Genomic DNA, 17,293 nt, shown 5'->3' with positions numbered 1-17,293 from the left:
GGTCTGGTTCCGGAGAGCCGAGTGTAACAAGAGGATTTATAGTCCCATCCCCGTGCTGGGAGGGATGAAGGYGTGTTTGGAGCGTGTTTTCGGGGGGCTCTGTGGACCCAGGGGGGGTGGTCACCATCTGTGGACTCCCTTCAGGCTTTGGCTCCGTCCCTTCCTGCACTGGGCAGGATTCAGGGCCACGAGGGTTTRGTCCCAGTGTTCAGGCCGGGTGTGGTGTTGAGAACATCCACGATCATTCCTTTGGAGCTTGTGCCAGAGCAGAGCCGTGGGTTTGTCCTGGTGCTTTGAGCAGCCAGGGGCTGAGATTTTACAGAGCTCCCGGCCCATCCTAGATGGGAATGTGTCACCCTGACGTGCCAGAGAGGGCACAGCTCCTGCAGGACACCCATTGCAGGGACATCCAGAGCAATGGGAGTGCCCCCAGCGAGGTTCTGAGCTTCCTTTAATCCAGGAAAGCACTTCAGCATGCCCTTGGCTCCAGCACATCCTGGAACATTTCGCAGGATTTTATCCTGGGAGCTGCTTTGTGGATGTGCTGAGCAGCCACAACCCCTCTGTGGGCTGGGGAGAGTGGGGTGATGTGTCCCCCTCACCCCTAAATCAGCCCMTTCACCCCTAAATCCAGCCCCTGCCCCGCTCCCCCTCCCAAAGCAGCAGGAAGACGGGGCAATGCTTCTGCTCTGTTGCCTTTCAAAGAAGCATTTTAAAATAAGAAATTTTTTTCTTTTTTCTGTTTGTTTGTTTGTTTGTTTTTAACCAAAAAGGAGAAGAAGAAGAAAAAAAAAAAGTTTGCGTTGATGGGTATTAAAAAAATGTTAATAATAATAAACACTCAAATTTATTTCATATAATCCTAGAGTAAAGATTAAAAAAAAATAACTAGTTCAAATAGTAGATGCTATCCATATTGTTTAATCTATAGTAGATCCAAGTGATCCCAGACAGAGCAGAATGTAAAATAAACTTGTGAACACGATCATTGTTAACTTCCCCAGGAATTCCATGTTTTTTTGGTACTATTTTTCTGAAGCAAACAAATAAATGACCGAAAGCCTAACAAAATAATGGCCACCCACTGGTACCTTCTGTCAATCAAAGTCTTGAAGTTATTTTTATAGAGGGGGGAAAAAAAGACAAAAAAAGGGATCTAATAATATGTATTTTTTTAAAAAGATACGTTTGGGGTTTTATGTTGCTTTTTTAATAAAAATAGACAGATTTGGCTAGTCATGGAACAAAATAAGGAAGTTTTAGGCCATTAATTTTTGCCTTATTCTGACTTCCAGCCTTGGGCTTGGAGCAGGAAATTGCAGAAAAAAATGTTCAAAGTTGCTGTTACTTTCCTTGGGCTGTTCTTAATTTTTGAACTTCTCCAAGCACCAAAGGTGTGGGAAGATCCCGGGATGGGCAGGTGGGCTCATCCCGGGCGGGAAGGCGAAGGAAAGGAAGATTGGGTGATCTCCCCTCTGTAAGGTGACAGACAGACAGAGCTGGAAGGCAGTGAGGTGCCGGGCAGAGGCTCTGCCCTCGCATTGGGCAGTGCCAGGGCATTAGGTAGGGTTGGTTTGTTCCCTCTTGGTTTGTTTTCTTTCTTTCTTTCTCTCGGTTCTCTCTCACCCCGGTTGAGACACCGTGCGCCTTCGGGACGAGCTCCCTCGTTTGTGGCACGTGGCATCTTCCAGGAGATTTGGTTTGTTGGGTGTTTCTTTGCTCAGCCTGCAGGTTTGAGCACGAGATGCTTGCAGAAATCCCTGCTGGTCCACCACGATGTCCCTGATCCCACAGCTTTGCTTCCTGACGGCCACCCCGATGCTGTCCTGCTCGTGGGAGGGTGACACTGGTGGCACRGAGGAGGCTGAAGGCCACTCTTAGCTGGCACAGTGTCCAGGATCTGGAAGGATCCCAAGTCCCTGCAGCACCAAGAGTGGGAATGAGAGCTCCTGGAGCCGGCAGTGGGGTGCTGTGATGGCAGTCACTCTGGGCACTGCAGGGCAGGGCAGCACAGCCCAGTGCCCCATGCCCCTGCCAGCTGCTCCACTCATTCCAGAGACAGGCCAGCATTTCTCTTTGGAGCGCTGGTGATGCTTTTGTCTGCTCCAAAATTTCTGTTTTAAAGGAGAGAACTCAGAAAGAAGCACCCGAGAGGCAACAGCATCATTAGCAAAGCCGGGTGGCACAAAGAAAACACCCTTGGAAGGTTTTTCCCTCTGGGTTTAGCCTTTGCTCCTCTCCTCTGTGTTGTGGCTCAGGCGTAGCAAACACAGGGATCTCCTGCAGCTTGGGATCATCCACACAGATCCCAAATCCTTCGAGAAGCGCGGTGGCTGCCCCTGGYTCTGTGACAGTGCCTGCTCCAGGGGGCTGTGGCAGCCTTTACCAGCATTCATCACTCAGCAAAGCCATGCAATAGGTCAGGACAGGAATGAAGACAGTTCTCATTCGGTTTCTGCGTATAAATAGCACTGTGAATCTGAGATCCCCTGCCCGGGACCCTCCCGGCATGCTGAGGCATTTCGGGAAGCAGGAGCACGACGTCTCCCGCGCTTCTGGAGGGGTTCGTGCTCGGTCGAATCAAGCGCCTGCTCCTTCCCTGCCGGGGTGGCAAGGCGGCCTGTTTGCTCTTTCAGTTTTGTTTTTACCTCATTTTTTTTTTTTTCGTTTTGATACTTGAAGAAGCGTCAGTGATGGACATTGTACGGTGGTGCCCTGGATGGGAGAGTGGATGCACTTTATTGTCACTTGTGTACAGCCCCAGCAAGGTGTCCTTGGTGGCAGCAGAGCCAGCTTGGGCTGCTTCTTCCAAAACCCTTTCTAGGATGTTAGGGAGCAATCTCTTGTGTTTTAGTGTGGGTTTTCACATCCTGTAGAAACTTGAAGTCACGTTCTGCTGTCAGCTGACCCATTGAAAAATTCAGCTGGAGCAGCGCTCGGCAGACTTCGGGAGACAGCAGCACTTGTGCAGCTCCTGCCTCCCTCCCGTGTGACTTCCCAGTTCCAGGGGGTTACTCTGCTGGAATCTGGAGTCACTGCAGCCCTGGCAGGCTGCAGCATCCCCGCTGGATCCACTCCAGCGTTGCTTCAGGGCTGCTAATGGAGCAAATTGAAAGTCACCCCCAGTAAAGTGACACTAATGTAAAATCTGGAGTAGTTCCACCGTCTGTGCGAAAATGAAGTCCCCCTCCAAYGGTGGCACCGGGTTGCTGACAGCAGGATGTGCATTCTGGGCTTTGTGAGGATGCTTTTGAAACAACAACTTGCACAGAAATGGAGCAGTGAGATGTAGCAGCGTGGTGTGGCCGCAGAGATCTGCTCTTGGCTCCCGAAAGCTGGGACACAAGACCCGGTCACAGGCTGTTTTGCTTATCTGTGAAACCAKCAGCATTATTTTTCCTTTTTCTTTATGAATTCTCTTCAAGATAATCATAAAAAAAAAAAGGAGAGAAAAAAAGACCAGGAGCCGGATCCTGTTTTGCAGTATGAGATTTGCTCCTGGGTTGGTGTGAAGCAAACATGAAAGGCTTTGGGCACGAGGACTGGTGGATCCCAGACTGGCAGGTCTGATGGAGCAGATCTGCTCTGATCCCAGCCCCAGGCAAGCMAAGAAAATCCCCAGGGATGCCCAGAGCAGCCCCCGGGCATCCAACTGCACAGTCGGGAGCCTGTGGGGCTGCAAAAGATTTCCTCCGGCTCTGCCTGCGTATCAAAGAGTTCCAGGCTCCAGTTTGCTGCCGTTGGGACTGGGRCAGAGCAGCTCCAGTGGGATTTCTCCCGTGAGATCTGTGCTAACACGGGGTCCCTGCAGCAGCTGAGCTCACCTTACCCACCCAGGGGAGAGCCCTGCCCAGCCCTTTCATGGTTTTGCTTGCCCAGCACCACGTTGGCTTCCTCTCACGCTCGTTTCAGGCTGCTGGATGAGTTCATGTGTATCTGCTTTCCCTGGGATCCAGGCACCGTGTATTTGTCCTGCTCCAYGGTACTCCCACCCTGTGCTGAGCCAGCCGGCCACCGAGTCACCGGCCACTGCCGGCCATCCTGACTGTGTGGCCCTTCCATTGAAAAAGTCCATTCCCTATTTGTTGTGTTTGCTTTTTATTTTGTTTTTTTGGTTTTTTTTTTTTTTTTTTTTTTTTTTTTTTTCCTCTTTTTTTTTAACGTCATAGGAAACCTGTAGTCGGGATTGTTACTATTGGAAACCGATCACATGTTCCATCCAGGTATTTTCATCTCTCTGGCATTACGCAAAAAATAAAGGCCTGAGAGAGAGATATAACCGAACATAGAAGTAGAGTTAGGCTTGTTGTCTGAGTTTTGAGGCATATAGTATAATGGGAGAAGGAAAAAAATTAAAATAAAATAAAATTAAAATAATGATGTTGCACAACTTGTAGAAAACAAAGAAGGGAAAGGGTTAATGTATTAAATGTGCTAAATTACATTAAGAACTTAATTTTATTAAAGTATTATTACTTAAGAAACTTGGTATCTGGTCTTGGTTTCTGTCTGTTCACACTTGAGGAAGGGCCAGGAGCAGTGGTTGGGAACAAGGCCCTGCTGGGCTGAGCTCCAGGGCAGTGGGGTTGCACCTCCCTCTGCACCCTCCTGGGTCTCCCATCAGCCCCATGCCTTTGGCAGCACTTTTTGGGGTTCMTTAAAGCGCTTCTGAGATGATGAACCTCCTGAGGCAGCTGCTTCTCCCAATCCTGCTGCCACCCCATGCCCCACTTTCACCCTTCCCACTTCTTCATCCCAGCACAAATCACCTAAAAACTGGAAAGCCTGGAACAAAACTCATATCACCCAGCCCAAAAGTGTCTCCACAAGCCTAAACGAGCTCACCATGATGTGTGTCCATGCCAGTGCCWGGTTGATGGCATATCCAAGAGCAGCCAGCCCCAAGGGACACTTGGCTCAGCGCTGTCCCTTTGGAGCAGCACCCGTGCCCYRCACACCCAGCCCTGCAGCCGGCGGGGCTGACATCACCTCCTGGCACCCTTTTGGTGTGGGCAGATGGTGTGGGAGGAGGAGGAGGTGTTCAGCAGCTCCAGCTGGTCGGTGTGTCTGACAGGGCTTGGCCAGCTGGGGTGGGCACRGGGGCAAGCAGAGCCCGACCCAAGCAGGATCTAACCCATCCTTCTGATCCTGACTTTCAAACCTGCCCCTCTGGCCACCCAGCAGGGCACCCCCTTGCCCAGGCTGCAGTTACACCTTCCTCCCAATCCTCCTCCTCCTCCTCACCCTGCATTGCCTGCACCCGTGTGGGGCTGGCACCGCTCCTGCCTCAAGGAAACACCCAGCAGAGAGAAAAAGCCTCGACAGCAGCTTTATTTGGGGATTTTGCCTCAATTACTGTTTCATTGACAAATCGTGCCCCAAGGAGAAACCCTGGCTCAGATCCTACTGGCACAGCCAAGTGAGATGGGGTGACATGTGGAGAGAAAGAGATGCCCCCAAACCCACAAACTGCCACAGGAGCCACAYTCCCAGTACTGGGCCAATTCACCCYTCTTGATTGACACCTGTCAATCACYCTGASAGCAGCAYKGGGCTCAGCACAGTCTGTCCCAGCATCTTGGGTGGTGCCTGCCCTGGGGGTGGCCCCAGGCAGGGGACAGGGCTGTTGTCACCCTGCCAAGGCAGCAGACACTCCACCCATTGGTGGCATGTCCCCAGGCTGAGCCGTGCCACCAGCCACGGTGGCCACAMGCTCCAGCAGGGAAGGGCCAGGCCATGCCAGGGGATCATCACAGCTGGAGCCCAGCGGACCCCAGAGGTGACAGTGGCTCCCATGCAGGGACTGCACCCACCCTCAGCACCTCATCCCTGCCCTGACCCTCAGCCCCCAAATCCCTGTGCCCCCCCTTGTCCCCTTTTCGGGGCTCTGCAAAAGCCCCCAGCCCCTGCTCCCATTTCTTTCCATGGAACAGTCCCAGCTTTACCCTTTGCTGGGGGTAAAGGGTAAAACAGTCCCAGCTTTACCCTTTGCTGGGGTGATGCCTCAATGGGGTCACAGCACAGAGACATTGTCATCCCCACACCCCACCCCGGATGTCCCCATCAGCGCCTGGGGGCACTCCCAGCTCTCGATGCCGCAGGGACAGGTCTGGGCACAAGCAGCAGCATCACTGCTGGTTTCACTGGGCAGAAGAGAAGGGTGCACCCAGTGTCCCCCTCCCCACCCACCCCGTGGGGCTGCAGGCAGGGTGTCACCTTACAGGGACTCGTCACCTCACAGGGACTCGCCGTGTTCGGGCTTGTTCGGTGCCACCCAGTCACCTGGTGGCTGTGCCTGCAGGGCTAAAGGGATCAGAAACACAGGGTGGCATGCCCCCAACTTGGGGAGAGAAGGGGGACATCCCGATGCTTTGGCTCCCCGTGTTTTTGTAGGTCCTACACAAGCACAGGTGGAGCAGCACACGGGCAGTGTGACACGAAAGCAGCCACGGGCACGAGCAGAGGGTGACACAGGCGATGCCACCATGTGCTGGGTGGTGGGGGGATGAGGTGGGGGCACCCCAGGGGCTCAGATGTTCTGGCAGCAGGGCGCCTGCCGGCTCTCCTGCTGYGTGGGCAGCACTCGGATGGGCTCGATGGTGGTGGAAGGGCCAAACTCCGATTCCGGTTGCCCGGTCATCTGCCTCTGGGACACGATGCGGTAGATCTCTGCCAGCAGAGARACATGGGAAGTGAAAAAACAATTCTGAAAGTAGATATTTGGGGGGGATCTGCTCCCTCCACCAACACACATCTCCAGGGGTGCAAATGCCCACCTGTCCCCATCCAGGGGAGCAGGATTGCAACCCAAACCCCACTTGGTACAGCCAGGGCCCCCAGGGGAATCCACAATGCCCAAAGCCATCTCTATCCCTGCCCCCTCTTTTCCTGGCTGCCCCTTACCCGAGAGGATGTTGTGGAAAGCCGTCTCCACATTGGTGGAGTCCAGAGCAGACGTCTCRAGGAAGGAGAGCCCGTTCTTCTCTGCAAGGACAGGGTGAGCTCAGGTGGGTATATTTGGAGTATCTCCCAAACTCCAGAGATATTTGGAGCCATGAGCTCCATCCAGATGGGATGGGACCAGGATGGGGGAAGGTACCTGCAAAGCTCTTGGCCTCATCGGTGGGCACTGCCCGCAGGTGCCGCAGGTCGCTCTTGTTGCCCACCAGCATGATGACRATRTTGGCATCRGCGTGGTCCTGCAGCTCCTTCAGCCAGCGCTCYGCGTTCTCATACGTCAGGTACTTGGCGATGTCGTAGACGAGCAGAGCCCCCACAGCMCCCCGGTAATACCTGGAGATGGTGAAGGGATGGGGTCACAGCAGGGTCTGGTCAAAGGCTGCGGGTTGGGAACGAGGACACTCACGCTGAGGTGATGGCGCGGTACCGCTCCTGCCCGGCCGTGTCCCAGATCTGAGCCTTCACCGTCTTGTTGTCCACCTGGATGCTCCTGGTRGCAAACTCCACGCCGATGGTGCTCTTGCTCTCCAGGTTGAACTCGTTGCGGGTGAAACGCGAGAGCAGGTTGCTCTTCCCCACCCCGGAGTCCCCGATGAGCACAACTGAGGGGCACAAGAATGGTGTCAGGTCCCAAAACTGCCCACCCCACAGCCTGGCAGGGATGGGAATCACCCACCTGCCCCACACCCCATCCAGATTGCTGCTTTATCTCAGCCAGGAAAAGCAGAGCAGGAGCAGCTGCTTCCACTCCTCCTGTAAATACCCCTTGAGAAAATCGCTGGGAAGTTGTGGGGAGTTGTGTCCCTGGGCATGGGACAGCACTGTATACACTGATGTACCCAAAATGGGCAGAAAACCGGGGTCAGGAGCTTTGTGGGGACAGCCAGAGCTGGGCTCCTCTTTCCAAACCTCTRTGCCCTCCAACCCTGAGGATTCAGAGGTTTGAAAGGTTTGAAAGGAAGCATCCTCCTCCTCCTCCTCCTTCACTACTGCTGGTCCAGCCCATGAGCTGGAAAGTCCCTGGGTGTGGGTTAAATGCATTTTCTGCCTGTCCCAGATCTGACTGGTTCCTGTAAAACCTGGTGAAACAGGCTCCGTGGAGCTTTATCACACACCTCCCTGGTCAAGTTTGTTGAGTTTATGACTCAACAGGTTTTTGTTTTTATTTTTTAATGTTATTTTTAATTCCCTCACTGCTGATCCTCTTCATTCCACGGGAGTACTCAGACTTTTCACTTCAGTGAAAGTCACTTCACGTCAGGACAAATTTGGGGACATTTGGGGACAAATCTCCCCAGCAGGGTTGGACAACAGCAGGGCTGAGGTCACAACCATCCAGTGACCAGGGTGGGGAGGACAGGAGAACAGCAGCACCAGCCACTGGGATGCCACACTCAGCCATGGCTCAGCAGCCCTCATCCTGCACAAATGTTGTTCCATGCCCTGATAACTCCTTCCCACAGCTCCAGCTCGTAGATGTGGCTCCCTTTCATGGTCCAAAGCCTCAAACTATGGAAACACCCCAAAGTTCCCAGTGCAGGGCAGCCAGCAAACAGCCTGGCTCCAGGAAGGCCAGCAGGATGTGAAACAGCTCCCTGGGATCGCTGAGGGAAGCAGGGAGGCACCAGAGCATTGCTGGCAGTTGCTGTGTCAGGACAGCCAGGGAATGAGGGAAGGGCAGCTTCTCCACAGCATCACAGCGCAGTTTGGGTGGATGGGACCACAAAATCCATCTTGTTCTACCCCCCTGATTCCACTGTCCCAGGCTGCTCCAACCTGGCCTTAAACATGTCCAGGGATGGGGCAGCCACAGCTGCTCTGGGCACCCTGTGCCAGGGTCTCACAGCCAAGAATTCCYTCCCAAAATCCCACCCAACCCTGCCCTCTGCAGTGGGAAGCCATTCCCCCTTGTCCTGTCACTCCAGGCTTTTGTCCAAAGTCCCTCTCCAGCTCCCTTGGAACCCCTTTAGGGCTTTGAGGTTTCCCCAGAGCGTTCCCTTCCCCAGGCTGAATGCCCCCAGCTCTCCCAGCCTGGCTCCAGGGCAGGGAGGCTGCAGCCCTTGGAGCATCTCTGTGGCCTCCTTGACTCATTCCAGGAGCTCCACACCCTTCCTGTGCAGGGGCCCCAGAGCTGGAGGAGGCTCTGAATGGGGGGAGTCTCACCAGAGTGGGGCAGAGGGGTACAATTCCCCCCTTTGCCCAGCTGCTGCCCACTTCACAGAGGTCTGAGAGCACCACAGCAGCCTGGACTACCCTGGACAAGCCAGGAAATGTAGGCCAGTGGCGAGCCAGGCTCGTTATCACTTCCTGATCCTCCAAGTTTTGATCTGGGCTCAGTCTTTCACCRACAACGGGAAATTGCTGCTTCCCCATCTCAACTGCCACACTCCCCATSCTGGCAGTGCTCTGGGGGCTTTGGAGCACACAAGGTGGGTGGTGTGGGGTCCTGCAGCCTGTGGGGATGATGAGGGGATGATGTCCCTGAGTTTGAATGGCTCAAGGAGCTGGAGCAGCATCCCCCAGCCCAGGCATCTGACACACCCTGTCCTCGCTGCCTCCCAAGGAGCACTGGTGAATATCAGCACACCACGACTTATTGCAGGGATGGAAACAGCCTGGAGCTCCTCACAGAGCCCCAGGGAAGGGTCCCAGGAGCAACCATGCCCAGAGCTGCTCCTCAACCAGCCTGAGCCCCTCCAGCTGTATCAGGGCCCTGCATTGTGCTCTGCAACAACTGATGCTCAAATTTCAGTGGAACTCAGGAAAATGCAGCTTCCAGCTGTGACAATCTCTCTTTGCTCAGGGAAAAGCTGAGCTTTGCAGAGCTGTTGGACCCCAGGAGCCTCAGCACAGCTCCATGCCCCAGGATGCTGCATCCCCCTTGGACTTTGCTCCTGYTTTGGGAGGGATGAGCTGCCCTTGCATTGAAAACCGAGTTCCCCATTTTTAAAAAAACTCCAGAGACCACCACAAGGAGGGGAATGCAGAACCTGTGGGGAGCTGCTGCCAGCCCTGGCTCCTGCAGGAGAGTTTTGGACTGGGCATCACACTCGAGGCACCACTCAGCATCAGAGTTTCCCTCACACCAGGTCCCAGACTAACTCCAGCGAGGAGGATTTTCCTGGGCAGCRGCCAGGAGAGGTGTGCGAGGAGCCAGGGGCTACCGGCACAGTGCTGGCTGGAATTACGTCGTGTCGGTGGCTAGAATTACCCGGGGCTTTGTGGGCAGGCTGACTCACAGCCACCCACCGCTGAGCTCACACCCTGGATTTCATGGCTCAGGAGGCTGTGGCATTGCCAAAATGTCCCTTGGCTTGCCCAGCACCTGTTTTAGCCACAGAGGACACAGGGAAAGTCGGCACACGGAAGGATGGGGGCGTTTCACGGGGATGTGGGGATCCCACAGCCAGAAACGCCAGCGTTGTGTCCCCGTCCGGTGAGGCCACACCAGGACCAGGAATGACCACCCCGGAGCCTTCCCCTCCCCGTGCAGCTGGGCAGAAGCACGGCTTTCTCTCCTGGGGTTGCTTACTGAGCTYCCAAATGTGCTCTCCCGTGAGCAGAGCACCCACGGGTGCCCAGGGACCGGCACAGCACCCACAGAGCCCCACGGAGCAGCATTCCCGGGAGCAGCACCCTGCCCTGGCCACAGCCAAACCACCCAGGGCACTGGACACTCAGGCCACGGCTCCTGCAGCAGAGAAAGGTGCTCTAATGACCATCGGGACCGGGCACTGCCAGAGCAGCTCCAGCAAACCCTCTGAGCACCGTGACACTCCAATCCCAGCCCCAGCAGTACCCACTCTCTCCCAGCACAGTGGAACACCACAAAGAACCCCGTCCCCATCCCGAAAAAGGGAAACTGGGCGTTATATCCCAATAAAAGCCCCAGCTCCCAGTCCCACGCGTGCAGCCAGCCCCGAGGGCACGGGCTGAGCCCGGGCACAGCTCATTGCAGCCAYGGCCAAGACCCACCTTTGAAGAGATAATCGTACTCATCGTCCTTGCCCCGCATCTCGCCCAGCGTCACARCCCGCTCCCACTGGGCCGACTGGGATTTCCGGGCCCGATTCAGCCCTGCCAGGGGCTGGCCCCCGCCACCCATTGGTAGCCACAGCCTTTCGTGCTCCACAGCCATTGGCGGCCGGAGCCGCCCGTCAGCGCAAAGGTGTGCTCACCTGAGCCAGGTAAGGGCGGAGGGGAAGCTGCACACACACACAGAGCCGTGTGTGCTCCCCATGGGGACAGTGACGGCCACCCAGAGCCGTGGGTGTGACATGGGGCTGGGCTGGCACATCTGGCATGGGGCAAAGAGCAAGAGAGGGAAGCCACGGAGAATGCAGCAGGAATTGTCCCCATTCCGAGGGGTTTCAGAGAACAGGCAGAGGCTGCGTCATYCTTTGAGCTGATAAAAGTTCAAATAGAGGAGGTGAACTGGGAAAGGCTGCGTGGAGAGGGGGCTTTAGGGTGGGAGTGAGCACAGAGGGAACGTGGAACAGGGGAGGAGGGGGCACAGGGAAGCCATGGCATCCAGCTGGACCGCTTTGGAGGCTACAATCTTCAGCACATTATGAAGGTGGGGAGCCACGGAGTCGACCACAAACACGCAGGAATTCCAGCTCAGTAAAGCTGCATTTCACAAGTCCTTTAATGATTGTGTCACCCCCGYGCTGGACACGGAGCTGCTCCCGGTCCCACGAGAGCCCCACACAGCAGGGACCTTCCTTTGGTCCTGCTGTCACATCTGYCCCATGTCTAGAGATAGGACAGGTCCTAGGGGTGAGACAGCCAAGGACTGAGTGCTGCCACTTCACTCTTTAGGGCTTGGCTCAACCCTCTGGTGGGACAGATATCTGTGGGTCAGCCACATCCTCCATGCATGGCACAGTGTGGCCCCCAGGAGCAACCCCAGGGCCAGAGACAATGAGAGAGGCTCCCGTTGCTGGCATGATTTTGGCCAGAACCTCCTGCTTTCTTCCCTGGAGGTCCCTCAGGAGTGTTCTGGTCCTTTGGCCTGCAGGTCGAGAAGGGCTGAGACGGTGTGTGACAGTGGWGATGCTAATCAGGGCCCAGCCAAAATTAAACAGAAAGAGTAGAACTCCCAGAACTGCTGCTTCTCGCTGTTTATGGCAGAATTTGGTCCCTGTCCAGGCTGCTGGTCCCCACTGTGCCAGGACAGGGAGTGGCACTGCAGGCAGGGTGACAGCAGCCCGTGTGTCCCGGGGCTGTGGGGTTCCCTGGGGTGCCCAGTGAGCTCAGAGAGCCACGCAGCACGGGCGCCTCTCCTCCTGTGCTGGGGCTGTGCTCACGGGATTCTCGCTGGCAAGCGACACTGTATTGCTTTGGCTGCTCCTCTGCTTCTGCTTCTGCACTTTGTGGAAGATTTCTGCAAAAGAAGAGGTGCTGGGGTCTGTGTCAGCCCCCTGGGGACAGAGGGAGASCCTCAAGCCTGCAGCCCCCGCTGCTCACCCACAGCTCGGCATGYCAGGGCTCTCCTTCCCCTCTCTGCAGCAGAGGGGTGACTGGAGGGGTAACAAGGGAGCAGCTCCCACAGATTGCGTTCCTGTTGGTGCCTTGGGAACACCCTGTGCTTGGGCAATTTCCTCTTGCCCAACCTGGGATTAGTGCTTCACTCTGTGCTGGTGCTGGCAGCTCTCTGGGCCAGGCTGGCTCAGCATGGCATGGCACAGCTTGGCACGGCTCAGCACGGCATGGCACACCTCTGTGCCCTGATGCCACCAGCTGCCATTCCTGGACAGCTGCTCTGGGACTCCATCCCTGTCCCCCCACTTCCAGTTTAGCAGGATGCTGGAGACACCAAGTCATGATCCCAGGACAACAGGAAGGGGATTGGAGATTATGGGGGAGAAGCAGCCCCTGGGGCTTCAGGGATGCCCAGGGGCCATGAGAACAAAGCTGCAGGTGGGGAGCGAAACACCCAGCACTGAAGGGTGGAAACCAAACCAGCCAGAAAGACAACACCACAACCAGCCCCAAAGACCTCGCGAAACTAGCCCCAAATAGCAGAGGTGGAGCAGGGAGAGAAGCGTTGCACATCCTCTGCCCAGCCCTGTGTCCCTGGGAAGGGATCCCACGATGCCCAGGATGGTGCCAATACCCGTACCCTTCAGGATGGTCTCGAATGCTTCCTCGACATTGGTGGAGTCCAGTGCTGAGGTCTCAACAAACAGCAGCCCGTTGTTGTCTGCAAGGACAGGAGCAYCCTGAGGTGATGCAGACCCCARCGAGGACATGGCTCYAATCTGGAGCACCTTTAGAGGTGTYCAAGTGCCTCCAGTGGCACAGGTCCACACTGTTAGGAAGGTTCCCCAGCCCTGTGGCAGGGTGCCAGCCTGTACCTGCAAACATTTTTGCCTCCTCCATGGGCACCTCCCGAGCCTGTGCCAGGTCAGTCTTGTTCCCCACCAGCATGACAACGATGCTGGGCTCGGCRTGGTCGTACAGCTCCTTCAGCCAGCGCTCCACCACGTCGTACGTCTGGTGCTTGGTGATRTCAAACACCACCAGGGCACCCACGGCCCCCCGGTAATACCTGTGACAGAATCCCATCATCACTGCAAGTTCCAAACACCCCCCAAGCCCCAGAATTTCAGATTTCAAACCTCCCATCCTTACGCTGAGGTGATGGCACGGTAGCGCTCCAGTCCRGCTGTGTCCCAGATCTGAGCCTTCACCGCGGCGTCTCCCACCAGGATGGTGCGGGTGGAGAACTCCACGCCGATGGTGGTGCGGCTGTCATGGTTGAACTCGTTGCGGGTGAAGCGAGAGAGCAGGTTTGTTTTTCCCACCCCAGACTCCCCGATCAGGACAACTGTGGAAGGAAGGAAGGAAGGAGAAATCCCACTGGTYTGCCCCAGCTACCAGCGCTGGCTGCATGGGCATCACTCACTGTCTGATGGCCCAGACAGGTCACTGTGTGGGTTTAACCCCTTCAGCAAATGGGGGTCCCTGTGGYAGCCCTGCTGTGCTCCCCAGTGCTGCTGCAGCCCCAAAGCTGTTCAGGGGGTTATGGCTACCGGGCTGTGCGCAGCAGGAGCCAGGTGAGGATGCTGGCGAGCCCTGGGTCACCCTGCTCTGGTGGGCACCCAGGATGGGTGGCACACTGGAGCCTGTCTGTCTCCACTTGCCAAAGGGAGCACTGAGGTCCAGCAGAGTCCAGCCATGCAGGACACTGGGGCCTTGGGCCAAGGAACTCGGGATGGGAGGTGTGAGGCTGTGCCCCCATTCCTCCAGCTCAGGTTTGACCCCCTAGCATGTTGTTTGCCTGTGCCATCGGCCAGGTCACCGCAGCAAGTGACTTTTCAATACCCACTGCTCTTGGGGGTTTCAGGCTCTTCAGGGCATTTATACCTCACATGCTCAGCCTCAACTTTCACAATCCCCCYATTCCATGCCTGCAATTTGCCTGGCACCCCACACCTGCAGCCTTGGGCTGAGTGTGGATTTCCCTGGGTCCCTRTGGGCTCACCAGCTTCACTGCTGGCAGTAGTGCTGCCAACTTGCTCCCCAGCCCTCTGACCCTTCCTAGCTCCTAGTCAGCAACATCCCAACTCGGRACAGAGCAGCTCCGGGGAAAAGGCATCCTCGTTCTCTCCACRCAGCTCCTGGCCTTCTGCTCCATCCCTTTTGGGGAAGGAGGGGRTCGCATCGAGCGCAGGACTCACCCTTGAAGACAAAGTTGTAATCATCCTCGGCGCTGCCCATGTCGCCSCGGCTGCCGCCTGCCCTGGCAGGGCCAGCCCGAGTTTCCTCCTTCCCGCTGCCAAGCCCCGAGCAGACGGCGGGGCGGGCAGGGCTCCCGGAGGCGCCGAGGGAGGAGACGGAGCGAGCAAAGGTTCCTCTTTGTCGGGGGGCGAGCAGGAACGAGGGGGACTCAGGGGAGCGAGGAGGGTCCGGGGCAGCGGCRGCGACAGCGGCCGGGACGGCGACAGCTCGGCCGGTTGACTCAAGGGGTGGGACTGGGTGTCGCAGCGCAGGTTGGGCAGGTAGTGTCACCCCTGGGACCGTCACGGGGTGGCTGGAGGAGGAGCCAGAGGCTGATCCTGAGTGCGGGCCAGGCTGGGGCAGCGAGGAGAGCACGGACAGTACGGTCAATGTGGGCAGCGAGGGCAGGGGGTGTGAGGGCACTGTGAGGTGTGAGAGCAGCGTGGACAGGCTGGGGCAGCGAGGACAGAGCAGGGAGGGTAATGTGAGCACTGAACACAGTGAGGGGGCATGGGCAGGGAGGGCACTGTGAGCAGTAGGGAGTGAGGGGCACGACTGCATCGAGGGCAGTGATGGCAGACTGGGACAGCAAGGACAGAACGGGGCAGCAAGGGCAGAGCAGGGAACTGTGCAGTGCAATGGCAGTGAGGGCAGTGATGGCAGAGCAGGGCAGTGCAAGGTGTGGGTCAGTGAAGAGCAGAGCAGGGTGTGGAGACAGCAAAGGGCAGAGCAGGACAGTGCAGGGTGTGAGGGCAGTGATGGCATTGAGGGCAGCAAGGGCAGAGCAGGGTGTGGGGACAGCGAAGGGCACAGCAAGGCAGAGCAGGGTGTGGGGACAGCGAAGGGCAGAGCAGGGCAGAGCAGGGCAGTGCAGGGTGTGGGGACAGTGAAGGGCACAGCAGGGCACAGCAGGGTGTGGGGACAGCAAAGGGCAGCTGTGCCAGGAGCAGAGCCCCCACGCAGCCCGGCTCTGCCGGCTGTGAACGTTCCCTCGCCTCTGCTGCCATCGTGTGAAAGCCAGGGAAACTGGGACAGGAACGAGCCCCCACCACCCCCCAGCTATGCCAGTGCAACCAGCAGGGCTGTGCGGGGGCTCGGCACTGTTGTACCCCCTCCCCTTTGACAACAGCCCCTTGCAGCCTCTTGTCTTTCCCCAGGGCAATGGGCACCCCCAAAACACTGCCCAGGCACCCCCAGCCCAGCCGGGTTGTATAACCCYTCACTCCCCCAACAACAGACACCATGGACACAAGCATCAAACACACTTTTATTCCCCCAGCTTTTGTATTCCCCCCACCTTATTTTAAAGACCACACCAGAGCTCTGGGATGCCCATGGGGACACTCTTGCCCAGCCCATGCAGGTGACAGTGACAGTGTTGGAGCCCAGCAGCACCAGGAGCCCTGTGCTCCCTGCTCAGGATGCGGCCACCTGCGTGAGCGGCTCCTCCAGGTACTGGACCAGCGCCTGTGCCTGCAAGCAGAGAACAGCATGAGCTGCGCTCAGGTGGGTTTTGTAACCTGTATGCCCACTGCCCTGTATGCTACACTTGCTTATTTTAATTTATATTTCAGTTTAGAGCCTTAAAAAGATGAGATGCAGCACCTGGGCAGGCATAGGGGACAGAGGAGTCTCGGAGAGGTGAAAGGAGTGTTCCAGGCACAGCAGCTTCCTCCAGCCCTTCCATTCCAATCCTCCTCAACAGCCCTGTGGCCCTGCCAGCCACCTTCCCACCAGCATTACCTTGGCCTTGAGCATCCCAAATCCGACCGTCTCCTTGGCRTACATGCAGAGCAGCAGGTTTGCCACCCGTGTGATGGCCACTCGCCCYTCCTGCCCAGGGAAAAACAGCACCTGTGGCACCCCAGCTTGGCCTGGACCCCCAGCACGGTCCTTGAGGGCTCACTGCACCACAGGCAGGTCCCCAGGGAGGGCAGGGAGGTCCTCAGCCCCACGTACCATACAGTCCATGAGGATAAATTTCAGGTTGTCCTCATTGAAKGCCTGGTGCCCGTTCTTGTCGTAGGCCACCCAGATGTTGCTGGCGATGGCCGCGGTGACCCTGGCATCAGTGTCCCCATAGCCCGAGTACGCGAGCAAGGACCCCTCGTTGTTCAGCAGCCTGGGAAGGACACAGTAGGGCAAACTGACACCTCTAAACCAGACCCCTTTTCAGCACAAGCAGTAGAGCAAAGCTCCCATCCAGTCCTGAGCGCTGCTCCCAAAACAGCCCCACTTTGCAGGGGTTTTGGCAGGGGGTGGCAAGGATTCAAAGCCAGCAGCTCTGGGGTGGCCCAGGCACGAGCAGGGCTTTAGTGGCTACCTGTTAGGCAATGGGACCTGCCACAGGATGGACATGAGCCTGGGGGGACAAATACTGTGCATTTTACATGGCCCTGGCACTGTGAACGAGGCAGCCCAGCACTGGGCATGAAGAACRGTGCAAGACCYCAGCCCCACACACTGCACAGCCCCMGCACCGCCTGTAGCCCAGCACCATGCAGAGTGTGTGGCATCAGTCCCATCCATGCCCCATCACCTCCCCTGGGCAGGGACAGGAGCAARGGCAGGGAGCATCCCCAGGCAGGGGAAGGAGCAGGGGCTGGGG

At 57.0% G+C, this 17,293-nt stretch overlaps 3 protein-coding genes across 3 annotated transcripts in view; all 3 read right to left on the bottom strand.

Annotated features, from left to right (window-relative positions):
- Positions 1-5,548: 5,548 nt before the first annotated feature.
- Positions 5,549-11,113, bottom strand: LOC130583227 (ras-related protein Rab-11A-like). The gene is made up of 5 exons (XM_057382474.1): positions 10,936-11,113; positions 7,367-7,562; positions 7,100-7,293; positions 6,904-6,984; positions 5,549-6,669 (listed from the first exon to the last, which is right to left on the bottom strand). Exons 1-5 carry the CDS (start codon positions 11,096-11,098, stop codon positions 6,530-6,532), a joined length of 774 nt encoding a protein of 257 aa, XP_057238457.1. The 5' UTR covers positions 11,099-11,113; the 3' UTR covers positions 5,549-6,529.
- A 460-nt stretch (positions 11,114-11,573) lies between these two features.
- RAB25 (RAB25, member RAS oncogene family) lies at positions 11,574-14,955 on the bottom strand. The gene is made up of 5 exons (XM_057382475.1): positions 14,646-14,955; positions 13,597-13,792; positions 13,320-13,513; positions 13,085-13,165; positions 11,574-12,346 (listed from the first exon to the last, which is right to left on the bottom strand). The coding sequence occupies exons 1-5, from the start codon at positions 14,683-14,685 to the stop codon at positions 12,216-12,218; spliced, it is 642 nt and encodes a 213-aa protein (XP_057238458.1). The 5' UTR covers positions 14,686-14,955; the 3' UTR covers positions 11,574-12,215.
- A 985-nt stretch (positions 14,956-15,940) lies between these two features.
- LAMTOR2 (late endosomal/lysosomal adaptor, MAPK and MTOR activator 2) overlaps positions 15,941-17,293 on the bottom strand; it is a 2,323-nt gene continuing 970 nt past the window's right edge. Inside the window, exons 2-4 of the mRNA XM_057382476.1 lie at positions 16,645-16,807; positions 16,429-16,518; positions 15,941-16,158 (exon numbers count right to left, since the gene is read on the bottom strand). Coding sequence (XP_057238459.1) covers positions 16,102-16,158; positions 16,429-16,518; positions 16,645-16,807 — 310 coding nt within the window. The 3' untranslated portion in view covers positions 15,941-16,101. The remainder of the gene's footprint in view (positions 16,159-16,428; positions 16,519-16,644; positions 16,808-17,293) is intronic.

This window comes from Malurus melanocephalus, unplaced genomic scaffold (assembly GCF_030028575.1).
Source record: "Malurus melanocephalus ecotype Western Australia unplaced genomic scaffold, MMel_1.1 scaffold_567, whole genome shotgun sequence".
NCBI classification, from domain to species: domain Eukaryota; kingdom Metazoa; phylum Chordata; class Aves; order Passeriformes; family Maluridae; genus Malurus; species Malurus melanocephalus.
The sequence above is the reverse complement of the archived record's forward strand: the minus strand, read 5'-3'. Positions and strand labels throughout refer to the sequence as shown.